This window comes from Arachis duranensis, chromosome 5 (assembly GCF_000817695.3).
Source record: "Arachis duranensis cultivar V14167 chromosome 5, aradu.V14167.gnm2.J7QH, whole genome shotgun sequence".
Taxonomy (NCBI): Eukaryota; Viridiplantae; Streptophyta; class Magnoliopsida; order Fabales; family Fabaceae; genus Arachis; species Arachis duranensis.
The window spans coordinates 29373399-29387828 of NC_029776.3; the positions used below are offsets into that span (position 1 = coordinate 29373399).

Here is a 14430-nt window from a genome sequence, read left to right on the forward strand (position 1 = left end):
GGAATTAATTTAAATTACCATCATCGTTACCTACAAGTTACAAAATATCATTAGTAAATATCAATATGCAATTTGTTGTAACAAAATTCCTTGAAATTGTGTACAATTATTTTATGCGACTGTATAGAAATCTCTGCATGTTCTTTTAATCCTGTCACAACCTTATATTTCCCGTGATAAAGTGCCTAGTGTCTTCAAAACAAATAACCGGATTTGACCCGAAATCCCTCCTCCTAGCACGAGTCGGTGGCCCATAAAAAAGCATGGATTTGCAAGCAAACATCGTCTGCACTCACGTGCCGTAGTTCCCTTTCAGGGAAATGAACTCTGCTAGCCTTTACCAACCTAGTGGCCAAGGCCTGAACGCAAGCCGGTACTAGGGGTGCAGGAGAAGTAGGCATTAAAAGTTTCATTACACGTCAGCACCAACTCTTGTATCAACTTGGCCAAAACCTACATGATCCGGGAAGGGTACGTGTGTCGAATTACCAGTGACACATCAATCAGATAAAGATTTTGATGTGACGCGAGTGAAGAGAGGAGGCGCTGATTTCACGCTTTTGAGGGTGTTGTTACCCAAATTATCATTTTCAAAGCTTCCCCAAGAAGACTGCTTAACCCTACAAAGACATTATTTGTGATGATGGTGGCGGAAGCAAAACGAAACAAATTTTGAATCCCCATATCCTCCCACCGTAAAGTCCCAAAGAGTTAGTCAGCTTCCCTCAGCTTGTCCTGACCCAATGGAGGAGACCATGAAGCAATTCACCTTTTTCGTTGTCACCAAAGGTCACAACACCGGAGTATACATCTCCTTTGAAGAAGCCAACAAGTAGATTCTCGGCCACCCCAAACCGGAGTACACAGGGTTCAACAGTTACGCCATGGCACTTCACGCCTACGAATCAAGGATGGAAACGCTGCAGGAGGACAAGGAGGCAACTGCGGAAATGATGGCCGAGACGGGCACAGTCGAATCACCGATGCGGACGCCCCAAACCATACCAACGTTCGAAGGGCGCGTTGCCTGTGTTGTTGGCGGTAAAGTTCAGAATGACCATTTATCGAATGTCACTATATTCACAATTAGTTTATTATTGACAGGCAAACAATTCCAAATTAAGGCTAAATTTTTTTGTTACTGACAGGAGCACCAATGATCCCGGCGGATGAGTGTGCGTCGCATAACTTCGCCCTTAGCAACAGCATGGAGCTCTGGCTATCAATGTATTGCTACGACAGTAAAATACCCAGCCCGTGTTTCTTCCGTGAGGAAAAATTCCACCGGGTGCTGGGACCAATTTATGCTTTCAGTGTTATAATCCCTGGAAACCCGTTTGGGCCAAACCTACGTGCAAAGGGTCGTTACACGGTACTGGAGGATGATGCGAGGGAGGACGCTGCGTTCAGTATGTTGTGGGTTCTCTTAGCATACACGGGTAACGACGTCAGAGACTTCAACTATCTTCGTGCTAAGTCTCTGGAGAGGGAAAACGCGGATCTTCGGGAAGAGATCACGAGGCTGGAGTCTAAGATACACATGCTTGAATCTATTTGCGACAATAGCCTTGATTGTATGACCCCATAGATCGAAGTTAAAATGATGGCAACAAACCAGCCATAAAGGTTGCTTTATTCCTACTAATCCCTTGTTTACCTAAAACTTTGTTAATTCCGTGTCTCTAGGAGGAGGTTTATGAAGGGTTGTGAAGTCTTTTATGTTTTACATATTTTGTATATCATGGTGGATCTTCTATGTCCTGTTGAAGCATGGCATCGAGAAACACATTACGTTATGGTTAATCTGCTAATGATTTCCCGTGCTTAGATGGTGAAACGATAATGGTGTGCAACGGTAATTACTGGTGTATTAGTTTTTCCCGAGTAATTTTCTTATTAGAAGATCTTTGTTTGAACTCATGTGTTGCGAAAAAGGAACATTTTTTTGATGTTGCTTAATGCTCTGTGAACTGATAAGACGAGATGCAACTATGCAAGTGTGCCAGATAAACATTGTAGTGTTGAACCCAACGTTTTACACCTACAACAACTAAGCAGAGATGAAATTGTGCAAACCAAAGTGTATTGTGCAAAACGATAAACAATATATATTATAAGAGAAACATGGGTTACTTCCAACATTGGAACCTGTTTGTTTGCATGCAAGTAAGGTAATCGAAAAACTAATGCCTTCTAATCCTGACCAAATTATGGTGACGCCATTACAACAATTAATCGAACCTGCACCCTCCACCAATGTAGAAGAACAAAAACCGACGACAAATGTAGAAGAACAAAAACCGACGACAAATATGGAAAGCTTCCACTTTTACACATGTTAAACAGTAATAGTGAAATGCGAAGACAAAACAGGTCAGAAATATGATGCGGTTGTCCAATGCTAACTAAGGTTTCAATGCCAAAAATATAACATAGCAGAAGAATTGGCTCTTCTCCACAAAAGTGCACACAGTCCAACAACTAAAGAGATGATTGCATCGCGCTGGAGGAATTCATATGGTAGAGTAATCTAAGGCACACACATTATGTCAAAACTACTTAGTTAAAGGAGAGAACATTTTAAAAGGAACAAAATGAGTTAAGCGTAGTCGTTGCAATACAATCACCATTCACGACGCAGGACAAAAAGTTTTTGACAAATGAAACAGGACAATCCAAAACAAGAAACTCAGCATCCTCTTTAAACCAGGTTGATTCATTCAAAATCAACAAATTGGACCAACAGCTCCACCTCTGGTTGGGTACGGGAGATCTCAAACACGGCCAGCTTTGGTACAGTTATGTTGCACTTCCTCAAGAAATTCCCCCACCCTTGACTAATGCTGCCACAATTGCGCCTTCTTTTGCCAACGTATCTTCCGTAGACTGCCTGGACGGAGATCTCCCCCGCTCTCAGATTTACAAGGGCATCATCGTTGACGTCGTCTCCAAAGTGCGGCACATTTGGCTGACCAAACCATAATTGAGAATCGTATGTAATTAAGGGGAATAAAACAGATATTGTGGTCCCCAAACTTAAAGAAAGAAATAGGTGTATATAGAGTGTAGAGACAAAGCCATTACCAGGAAGTGGATGCCCAATAGCCTTTTTGTGATGTGCATGATGAAAAAGGGGTGCTCCGACTGAAAAGTCTGCTCCACCTCAGCTGCAGCGGAGCTCCTGGGGACATTGATACATCCCATTCGACGCCGGGGCGCTTCAGTAGGGCTTGTGCGTTTCCTGGGCGTCTGGGGGGGTGTTTCGTCGCCGGAGTCATCACCCGACGTATCATACGTCCTTTCCACACCCGGCGACTGAAAGATGCGAACGCTGAAGTCGTCTCTGCCCTTGTGCTTGAACAGCAGAATGTTAGATGGATTTAGCTTGTATTCATGATAGAACCTCTGCCATCCCCTGCCGAGAGTGATCTCTTTCCACCCATTGGGGGTGCATGCAATCTTGTAAGAATGGTTTGACCCATCGGCGACCGTAATGTACAGATGGTTGCTATCTTTGGCGTGAGCTTCTGCCATCTCTTCGTCAGGGCACGAACACAGTGGATGAAGGGCACCAACACAGTGGATGAAGGGGATATTCTGAGTTTGAAGAACCTGTTCAGAGTGGATAGCGTCTGAATCAGGCGGATATCAGGTGGAGATATTATCTAACTCATTAGGGAAGTAATGTATTGAGAATTGCAGTACCTAGAACAATGTGCCCTGGGCTTTTGATGAAGTCTTCTGCTAGAAGCCAAATGGTTGCCTTCCTCGTGGGACCCAATAAGAAATTATGGTGTAGCCATTTGCCACTCAAATATAATAAAACAAAATTATTTAAATGGAAAAATCTTTATTTTCGAACCAAAAAATTTAATTTAAAAAATGTGTAATGTGATTGAATTGAATTAAAAAAGTAACTAATAAATGAAGGCATTATCTTGGTAATTTGCACTAGTCATAAATTAGAATTTCAATTTTCCACTAGTTATGATATAAATTAAAGTTTTATACGAAATATAAATTAGAATTTATTTTTTACCTCTTAATAGAAATTCTTTTTCTAGTGTCTTTTTAAAATTATATACAAATTCAAAATATACCCTAAATAAATTTTAAAGTAAATGTCTAGTTCAAATTTAAAAGTTAAATTTTTAAATTCTAAATGAAACTAAAATTTAAAATTTTAATTTTAAAAGTCTATTTCAAATTTAATATATTTAATTATTAGTATATTATAATTACAATTTAAATACACACCCAAAACTCAAATTAGTTATAATTCAAAATTTTGAATTTAAAATTTTAAAATAAATGTTAAACCGTCTTAAAATTTTGGATGTGTTTCAAACGTGTTTTGCCTATCTATAAGTCAATAATTTTAGATGTGTAATAAATAAAAAATAACCTATATTTACAAACATACATTTTAAAAATATTAAAAGCATTAATGTTCAAATAAGTAACGATAAAATTCAACAAATAATTAAAAATTGATAAACATTACATGAATTTTATCGAATAAGATATATAATAAGTTTATTTTATATTTAATGTTTAAATTTAAATTTTTGATTTATGATTTTGGATGCGTTTTACATATTTTTTTGGTATCACTTAATAATTTTAGATGTCTTACAATTGAAAACAAAATCGAATTTTTACAAACAACCATTTCAATACTTTTAGAAGCATTAATATTAAAATAAGTAACGAGAAAATCTAAATATTAAAAAAAAAGAAATATTACATGAGTTTTTCTCCAATAAGATATAATAAATTACGTGTAGAGAAATTATTACGCTTCTACGTAAATTTTTTGTAAAGAACAGTAACAGAGAAGAAACTAAAAAGAACGTTCACAAGAGAAGAAAAGTTCTATTAAAATAATTATTTTATGAAGTAGGTAGGAAGTTAGACAAATTCTAGTATTTTAAATTAAAAATAATTTTAATTGCCAACATGTTTACCTACAAATTAGGAATGTCTTTTAACAAAAATTTATTTAAATAATAATATTTAAATTTAAAGTCCGAATAAAGGCTGAATTTTAAAGGACACATAGTTATCTTGTATTTTCACCACAATAAGAATGCTATTTCTAACTTTATTTGTTTCATGGATAAAAAAATTCAACCATCGTTACTATCCCTCTCTTGAAACAAATTCTAGCTCGAATAGCAATAAACTCAAACAACCTAATCATTTTCATGTTGCTAACACATTTCACATTACTAAAAATGATAGCCGAAAAATATCTTAACTTTCAAAATATCTGTGCAGCATCTGTTTACAAAGACAACATGTTCAAAAATATTTTATTGTTATTAGCGACCCTGGTACCTAATTTAAACAATAACTAATAACAAAATTATGGGTATATTGACTACATAAACACCAAACACCATGTATGCTCAGACCACGTCCTTACCGTCTCCATTCCAATTGGAACTGCCTAATGATACCAGTTCACGAGGGAGTTATTGCAATTCCATAATGAATACAATAATTTTCCATAAACCGTTTTCACAAACTCCAACTAAACACTTTCTGCCGTCTCGGCTTCCACATTTATGATAATTACTTGTATGCTCTTCAATTTACTCCATATTAAATGGTATACTACGTTCTTAAAAAAAAGTTTCTACCATCACTGTAATCACTTTAAATTTAAAATGTATTGAAAGCAATGCACTGTAATCTATAACAAAATAACGCCTAGCTTCATGACTATATATGGAATGAAAATAATCATATAGATTGTAAGTATTACATAATATTGTAATAACTAGATAGATGTTAGAGTCACGAACAAAAAACATGAATAAGAAACCCTTGACCACAAACCCTAAAACCGTTAACCACGAACCGTAACCAACAAACCCGAATCCCCAGAAACTGTTAAGGGTATGCCCAACACCAAACCAACCTTATCCACGGCGGTGCAAGGTCTCCCAAGAAGCCAGGCAATCCCTTAAGCGAGCGTTCTCAGCCTCCAGTTCAGCGACACGGGAGTCGACAGACAGACTACATATCCGCTCCAACTCCAGAACACGTTCCCTGCAACTCTTAGCCACGAAGTAATTGTAGTCGAGGATCTCCTTCCCTGACTCTCCCACAACCGCTTGCAGGGATGATAAAGCGGCATCTTGCCTGGCCATGCGTTGATCGCGAGAGAACCTGCCGTAGGCAACAAAGTTGACTCCGTCCGGTGGGCCCACCACATGAACCACAAACCCATAGTAGCGGACGCCGTCGACGGAAACGCAATCGCGGGCCTTAAACACTGGAGGCTCTGTCTTAAGGGCGTCGCATGCCCTCCGCAGCGTCTGCTCAAGGTCCTCCGTGATGAGAAACTGGTCAGGACTCACGGTGGGGACAACTTCTATAATTCGAAATGACAAAAAACAATAACAATGAGCAGACGTAAAGCAAAACCGGGGAAAGAAGATAATGTGAAACCGCCTACCGTCGTCGCCGAGAGGGTCGCTAGGGCAAGGTCCTCCAGAAGAACCACTTGCATCACCAACGCTGGGGCTCCACATTGTTCCAACCCAATGAAGACCGACTCACTCACTGGAGGATGTATAACAACCTTCGATCTTATTAACAAATTCCGCAAGAACAAAGTAACCTCAAACATCAAACTTATATATATTTATATATGGCGTGCCCCATCACATTCTCCAATCCAGTTATGTATACACACTTATCTCATTCGACACTCACACCGCTTCCCCAGGGCTTTAAATTGGATAATAAATGCATTAACCTCACCTAACCGTTTTTTCCAACCCTCCACCAAATGTTGAACGCCTTTTGATCTCTCATTAAACGCGTCTCATCATCTCCTCTCTGTGTGATAAAGAAAACAAATTTCAAAAACACGAAGTTCAAATACGTCATATTACTGTGTGATAAAGAAAACAAATTTCAAAAACACGAAGTTCAAATACGTCATATTAAAGTAGCGTGCACTATGCAGATAACACAAGTAATTAACGATTAACTATATATAATAAACGGCTAAGTATCTGCCCCAAAGTTTAACATTCTACTAGTTGCACGTGGAATAATGTATACAACAACAGCTTAACAAAAATAAACCCATTTTTACAACTTTTGTTTAAGAACGGGTGAACAATATATTATAATAACATTAATATAGTTAATTTAATTAGGATAGTGCTAGGGGAACATTGTTAAAACATTTTCTGGTTCATGTATTCTTTTCCAATAATTAATACCATTCCCCAAACACTTTTCAGTTTTCACCAAACTACACTTACGCTTACTCTAACGTTTAATATTACGAATGCGAAACTCACAACGTATCTGCTACACTCAAGTTCAGGTTTCCAAAAGGATAGGTGGACTTATAAATATGGAGCCTATCTACACTCCTATGCCACACTCAAAACACCATACTCTGACGACGTATCCCCATCCACATCGAAAGAGGAACCAACAGGAACAAACTGAAGATGACAGTCGACTGTTGTTCAAATATCGCTTTCATTCCGAACGACATATGGGAAGAAATAGCCATTAAAGTTGCGACAGACTCCATCCAATCCCTGTGCAGTCTCAGAATGAGCTGTAAGGCTGCACACGATGCGGGAGAGGCCGATATCGTTCACCGGAGTGTTTCCATACCACCCCCGCATGCTACGCCCTGGTGGTGGTGCCTCAGCCCGGAGGCAAAGACATTCTTTGATCGCTGCATGGCAGCTGGCAACCCAGAGCTTCTGTTTCGGGAGGCACTGCGGGAACTCTTCATCAGACAAAACCAAAACGTTGGCTTCCAGATGCTGAACAGAGCATCAAGTAGAGGACATGCAGCAGCCAAATACGCACTGAGCATGATGTTGATGCTTCGCACGGACTGCAACGTAGAAAAACAAAAAGGGCTGGAACTGTATCGGGAGCTTGATGCGGCTAGTTTACTCGCTGGCAGTAACGCGAGGTGCTTTTCAATTCTGACACAATCGTGGCCAGGTGAGGTCCATATGCCCCGTATAGAAGAACAACACACTGTCTGTGCCTCACCTACGTGCTCCACCAGGGGCCACATGCCTCTTCTCTACGATTATCGCAGATGTGCGGCAGAGCGAAACTCCGTCCATGCTTTCGGGAGGGCCGCTCATATCCCCTGCATCCAGTGTCACGCAGACTACGACCTGCAAGCCTTCGTCAATCTCCCATGACTTAATACAATTTGATTACAACCTGCATATTAAACATAAAATAAATGACTTGCTACAATTGAATTTCCCACTCCTTTTATATTTAGTTTTGATAATTAAGTTTCGAAGTTTGTAGATTATTTCATAACATTTAATTTCAAGCGCAACCCTCCCCATCATCGAAGCTAAATTAGGCAAGTTTATGCTCCTATCAGAACGACACATGTGAGCCCCACATTCGCTAACTTTCCTACCATTGGAAATATTACAGTTGCAAAATTTTAATTTCCCTTTCAAATCACAGGCACATTCCTCGTTGACTATAAAAACCACCAAAACCAAGCTCCCATCTTAAACATGCGCAACCTCTTAACCTCCCATCTATACTCTCACTTGGAATCTCAACATGGTCCGTGCCAAGAAGAAATACTATGTTGTTTTCATAGGGAGGGTCCCTGGTATCTATACTTCATGGCCTGCCTGTCATAGGCAAGTTAACGAAGTTAGCGGCAACCTCCATAAGTCTTACGAAACCTTCGATGAGGCTCGTATGGCGTTCGAACAATTCGTATCTGCCAACCAATTACAGACTGACCTCACCAACAGTGGTTTTCTAGTGCATCCAATGCATGCAGCTTCCATTCGACACAACCCATCACAGATCCCTGACCAACTACTCCCTTTCGACCAAGGTATTCAGGAGCAACGTCAAATTGAAGGAGGGGACAACCACTCAACTGGCCGTCATAGCAACCTATCCAACCAAAGCCGCCGCCAACAAAATCCCTACCGCTTTATCATGTTTATCTTCGTCACCATCGTCGTCGTATTCTTAACTCTGCTTTGGTGGTAGGCTCCTCTTAACCTTACCTATAACAGAACCTACAAGCATGTGTTACCTGGTTTGTAGCATTATTACTTTCCAATGTCTTGCCTTGTTTGCCTTTTATCGTATATTCTATTGTATTACTTAGTCTAATGCTCACTTCACGCAGAACATCAGCTTATTATTCAACATGAACTGTTATTAACTCAGCCAAGTCTAGTTTTTCATACGTGAATTTACCAACTTAAGCCCTTAATCCATTTACCCTCCTCCTCTGTTCAGGGCATCTGAACATTCCTAAGATTTATAGAAATCGACAACTTTAAATGGAAAAGCGATGATTTTTTGTTCATTCTGATTTTTTACATTCCTAGTATGATAGAACGAAACGTTACTTCATAAAGGATCTATTTTTTTAAAATATAAAAAGACAAAACGTCGTTACTGAACAATGAAAGACTGCTTCTAATTATGAAAAGCGACTACGTCATACGCGTTTTGTTCAAAAGACAAATTTGTTATGCTGAAAACAAAATAACTTTCTCAACGTAACTAACGACAAAAAACCAAAAGAATCATACGCTCTAGTGCAATTGGGGATTGAGAATGACACACTTAATTAATGATAATAATTTTACGAATCACACACAGCTGCACAGAATTTTTTAAACTGAAAACTGCTATAGGAAAGGCAAACTGCACAAGACATTATTTCGTAGTGCAATGCAACGAAGCAAGTAACGGAGAAAAAAGGCTACATTCTTTACCCACTCTATGACACCTACAACTAATACGCATATTTCATTAGTGGAATAAAAACATGAATGGCGGAACAATGTAAAAAACTTCCATGACAAACACAACTGCTTCACTTGCTAAAAGCTGCGTGAAAATGTATAGCACAAAGTAGAGGTGTAATTCATCTTTCAGCCCGACTGGGAAGTAGAAAGCGAGAGTTGATGAAACGGACGGGAGGAAACCGAATGGCATGTCATGAACTTTCCAAGTAAAAACGCCTCCATGATGGTTAGATTATTGCCAGTAATGGATCCGATTGAGACTGTGTTTCTTCATTGAAGCGAAGTCTAAATACAAATAAATTTCGTACAACCCGGTTGTAACATGAATAGGAAACAGACAATTCTTTTATAGTTTCAGTTTCACCATTCTGTCATGAATTGGAGAAGATCTTTCACCAACCCCCTGTCATGAAAGTGACACATTTGAGTTAAAGGGGTTGAAAATTTAAGGCGTCTTTGGGGATCTAAACAAATATCAACCGAAAACAACAATATAGAACATAAACTTGGCTAACACTAAGTCCAAAACAGATCAAATGGTTCATCGGCTTCTGTATTTTCTTCATCAGACAAGAAGCATTGCTTTGAAAGGGACAATAGAAAGTCAAAGGAGGTTCTTTAAACGATTCATAAAAATATATAAATTTTCATAAAAGGGGAAGAAGAAACATTGGCATAACGATGGAAAAAACAACAAAATAAAAACAGGAACAAAACAGAAGCATACCTGAACCGGATAAGCATAGAAGACAAACGTGGGTTCCAGCCAAGAGAGCAAAGCGTGTCTTTTCCATCCACTAAACAAAACACAAATCCCATGATTTCTCTTCCATAGCAATCCTGAGAGAACCGAACTTGCACCTTCCAACAATATAAAAGCACAGAACCCTCAAAACATATCTTACATACTGAAACTGATGAACCAAGACAAAACAATGGAGAAAGATGCAACATTACTCTTATGCTAATAAAGCTTTCAGTGCAAACAACACGGAAGAACAGAACAAAATATCGCGCCAAAACAACATACACAATCTGACAATCTAAAGAAATGTAGAATAACGTTAAATTCAATAAGTTCCTTTCCAACAAGGGAAAAATGCTGAATATATGCAGCCTCATGTGGCCAGCGAAGTCAAAAAACACAATCACGTCTTCCCCATGTCATGCTTTGAAATTTATAAGGTACCAAAACTGAAACAACCTGTCAACAACATATATGTACCTCTCCAACAAAAGCCCCTTTTCATGTTGCGCAGAATGCGTCTCCCGTTTGTGAGATTTTGTCACTTTAAATTGCTTCACGTGCCCCTCCCTCCTCACGAAAACATGATTTCTAGCCAAGGACCATAGTACATGTCGGCAATGTGCGCACGCACCCTTTTCTTATTCCCCCTTCTGGGCCTCCACCTCAGGAAGTCAGCAAAAAAAAGTACACATTAAAAAAAAGGTAACTGCATTTTTTATTTCTATTGCGTAATAATTCGACGCCAAAAGAGATCATAAATCATATCAGTTTCAATTTCCTGCATTCCCATTGGTTATCGTCCTAACAACAATCATTATAGACCGTGTTACCACCTAGCACGAGGTAGCATTGAATTTCTTAAAACAGAAATATTCGAATAGCCTGCGGAAACAAATATTGTTGGAGTTACCAACCGGGATAAAGTAGAAGTAAAATGGAGAAAGAAAAAAAATGATAGTGTTTGAATGATCGAAGGCTGAGACAGAGTTGTAGAGTTATCAGAACTAAAGCAAGAGTTTCTCGTGGCATTTAAGTACAAAGGAGAATCTAAATTTAAACCCGCGGCGATTCGTTTGACTGCTTCCGAAATTGATTACTCAAGTTTCAGAGGTTTTCATATTGATCACCATCGTATGAATAGGAAAATTGTTTCCCATACGGCGGTCATCCTCATGGAAACTTATCAAACTTGAATCATCAATATCGGAGTCACTCAAATAAATCAACGGGAATTTAAATTTAAATTCCCCGTTATACTAAAAAACAACGAAATAATCTTGCTTTAACGCCGATAACTATACAACTCCGTAACAACCTTCATTCAAACAAACGCTAAAATCTTCTCTCTACCTCCATTTTACTTCTACTTCATCCCCAGCTGGTAAGTCCAACAATATTCAAGTTTTCAAATTACATTACAATGATTCTTTGTTCTCTAACTGGCAGAATCAACCATAACCAAAAAGCCAGCAGCTTCTGATGCAACATGAAACTAACCGAATCATCAACTTATTCACCATTTTCGGGCACCAAACAACTATTTGCGAATTTATTTACCAGCACTAATCCCCTTCATAATTAATTATTTAATATTTCTAAGTCAATCATCAACTGATTAAAAAATATAAATGACACAAGGACAAACTTCAACGTCACTCACCTCGCCAATTGGCTCGCACTAACTGAATGGCTGTGGTAGAACAATATTGGTTTTGCATCCGGATCTCTCATCCCATACATTCCGGCAGTATTCTATAACCAAAAAATTTATATAAAATGGATTAAACGAACGAATAACCTCTTTCATAACCAAAATTAGAACATCAGGATCTCCGAAATCATGTTGGTTATACTTACAGTTTTTCCAAGGTCTGGGTGTGCTTCCCACAATTGTCCCACCGCACTGCACACTCCATCGGTTATCGCTGACATAAACACTCAGGATTTCATCCACCTAATACAACCGACTTTCAGATCCGTCGGAAGGCCTCTCTCTCAGCCTCTATCAAACAGATTTCAGATTTACCAAATTTAAACGAAGTTTGACATCAACAAAGAAAAATATCACAAACCTGAATGGGAGAAGATGGGCCCCACCTCTTAGGTATCAAACATCAAGGGCAACCCATTTCTATCCATATGATGCATGCAGCTGGAACTACTAGATCTGCCAGGTATTAACGTTCTTGGCTCTCCGAAGGGGTAAGGTTCGCCGGTATGCCACTGTTGGGAGGGTATGGTCCCCGCTTCTTCTTGGCTCTCCGGACCTGCTTGGAGTCGGTTCTTCAACGGGACTCGCATGGGGTTAGGGGGCGTTGGTTCCTGGGACTGCGAGTGGCTGTGAGGTGCTGCTTCCGCGCGACCTCGACGGTTTCCTAGGTCCTAGGAGAACTGCGTGGGGTTGGAGGCGGGTTGGGACACGTTGGTTCCTGGGACTTCCAGTCGCTGCTAGGTGCTGCTCCGGTGCGAATGCGAGGGGCAGGGAGGCCCTGTGAGGGCTGCGTAGGGTTGGGTTTCGCGTTTCGGATACTGGGGTTTCTCCTTTCTTTGACGGTGGCTGCCCTAGGTTACGACTTACGAGTTTCGATATTTACGTGATCTAATGGGGGTGGGGAAAAGCCTTTTTAAACAAACTGGATCTAAAAAAAAACAACCTGGCCCATATTACTACTGTTAAACATCCTGGCCCATTAACTTTCCAGCAAGCCGTTCCACACTTTGGCTGGCTATCTCTTTCTGGGTCAGCGCCATATATGGGCATCAATGACCCCTGCTCCCCTATAAAGCCAGACAACCGCATCAACAGGTCACCCCATACGCTACACTCACTTTTCCATGAATCACATTATATAAATCTACATCAATCATGACCCTACCTTTATTAAATTATTAAATCCAACGGCTACTAGAACTGGATCATCAGAGATCCAAAAAAGTGGTCTGGACCACTTGAAAACTTTCCTATATCATTACCCGGCCCAAAAATAAAAAGAATAGAGGTTTTCTTATGTACATATATTTGTGTTTTGTTTCAACTAAGTTCCTGGCCGCCCTTATCATAACTTTATTAAACAGAATACTTTAAACCATTCCATTTTACGAAAGTTCATTTAGTGGTCCATTTATATTCCTAATCCTAGTAAACATTGGGTGTTTCTGTTTTAATATATTATAGCAGGCATATCCTTGAATTCCCACCTTCTGTGTCCCGTATCTCTTTTTTGCTGTTTGAAAAGATGAAACGATGCACCAACTTTTTTCTCCCTTTCTTTCTTGTTCTTTTCTTACTCTGATTTTACGTTCCAAACAAAATAAAATGCTTTGATTACCTCTTTGGTAAAGTGAGATCCAAAGTTCATAATGCTATAGTACTAGTGCAAGCAAATAATAAAAAGATACCCCATATATATCACACTCAATATATTGAGGGGAAAAATAAAGGAGATGCCAAATCTTGAGTGAACAAATAAAAAAAAAATAAAGTATTCGGTGGAAATTCTTTTGTTTTTCCCCCTCCCTTTAGACCACTTTACAAAAGGTAATAGTGTTGCTAATTGTTATTATATATATATATAGCATATAAGAGTCCATGCATGATTCTATTGAATATTTGAACGTAGAAATTATTGATCGGGTCTAATCCAAATAGTAGGTTCGGTTGGTCGGGCATAATATGTATTCAATTAATGTAGTATAGCATAGATATAGGTTGTCGAGGAGTTATGATACCTATACTTTCTCATTAGCTAATTTACTGCCAAACATAATTGAGATAGTTAACAATGAACAACTTCAAATTTTATAAAAGCTTGAGTTTGATTCTTGTGATTGATATGTGAAAGACATTATTTTTGCAATGATAATGTATATATT

The 14430-nt window shown here is 39.0% G+C and overlaps 2 protein-coding genes across 2 annotated transcripts; one reads left to right on the forward strand and one right to left on the reverse strand.

Annotated features, from left to right (window-relative positions):
- Nucleotides 1-2716: 2716 nt before the first annotated feature.
- Nucleotides 2717-3534, reverse strand: LOC107489004 (uncharacterized). Its single transcript, XM_016109786.1, has 2 exons — nucleotides 3085-3534; nucleotides 2717-2968 (listed from the first exon to the last, which is right to left on the reverse strand). The coding sequence occupies exons 1-2, from the start codon at nucleotides 3532-3534 to the stop codon at nucleotides 2717-2719; spliced, it is 702 nt and encodes a 233-aa protein (XP_015965272.1).
- Nucleotides 3535-7481: 3947 nt separating this feature from the next.
- Nucleotides 7482-8204, forward strand: LOC107489003 (uncharacterized). The gene has a single exon (XM_016109785.1). It carries the CDS (start codon nucleotides 7482-7484, stop codon nucleotides 8202-8204), a length of 723 nt encoding a protein of 240 aa, XP_015965271.1.
- Nucleotides 8205-14430: the final 6226 nt, after the last annotated feature.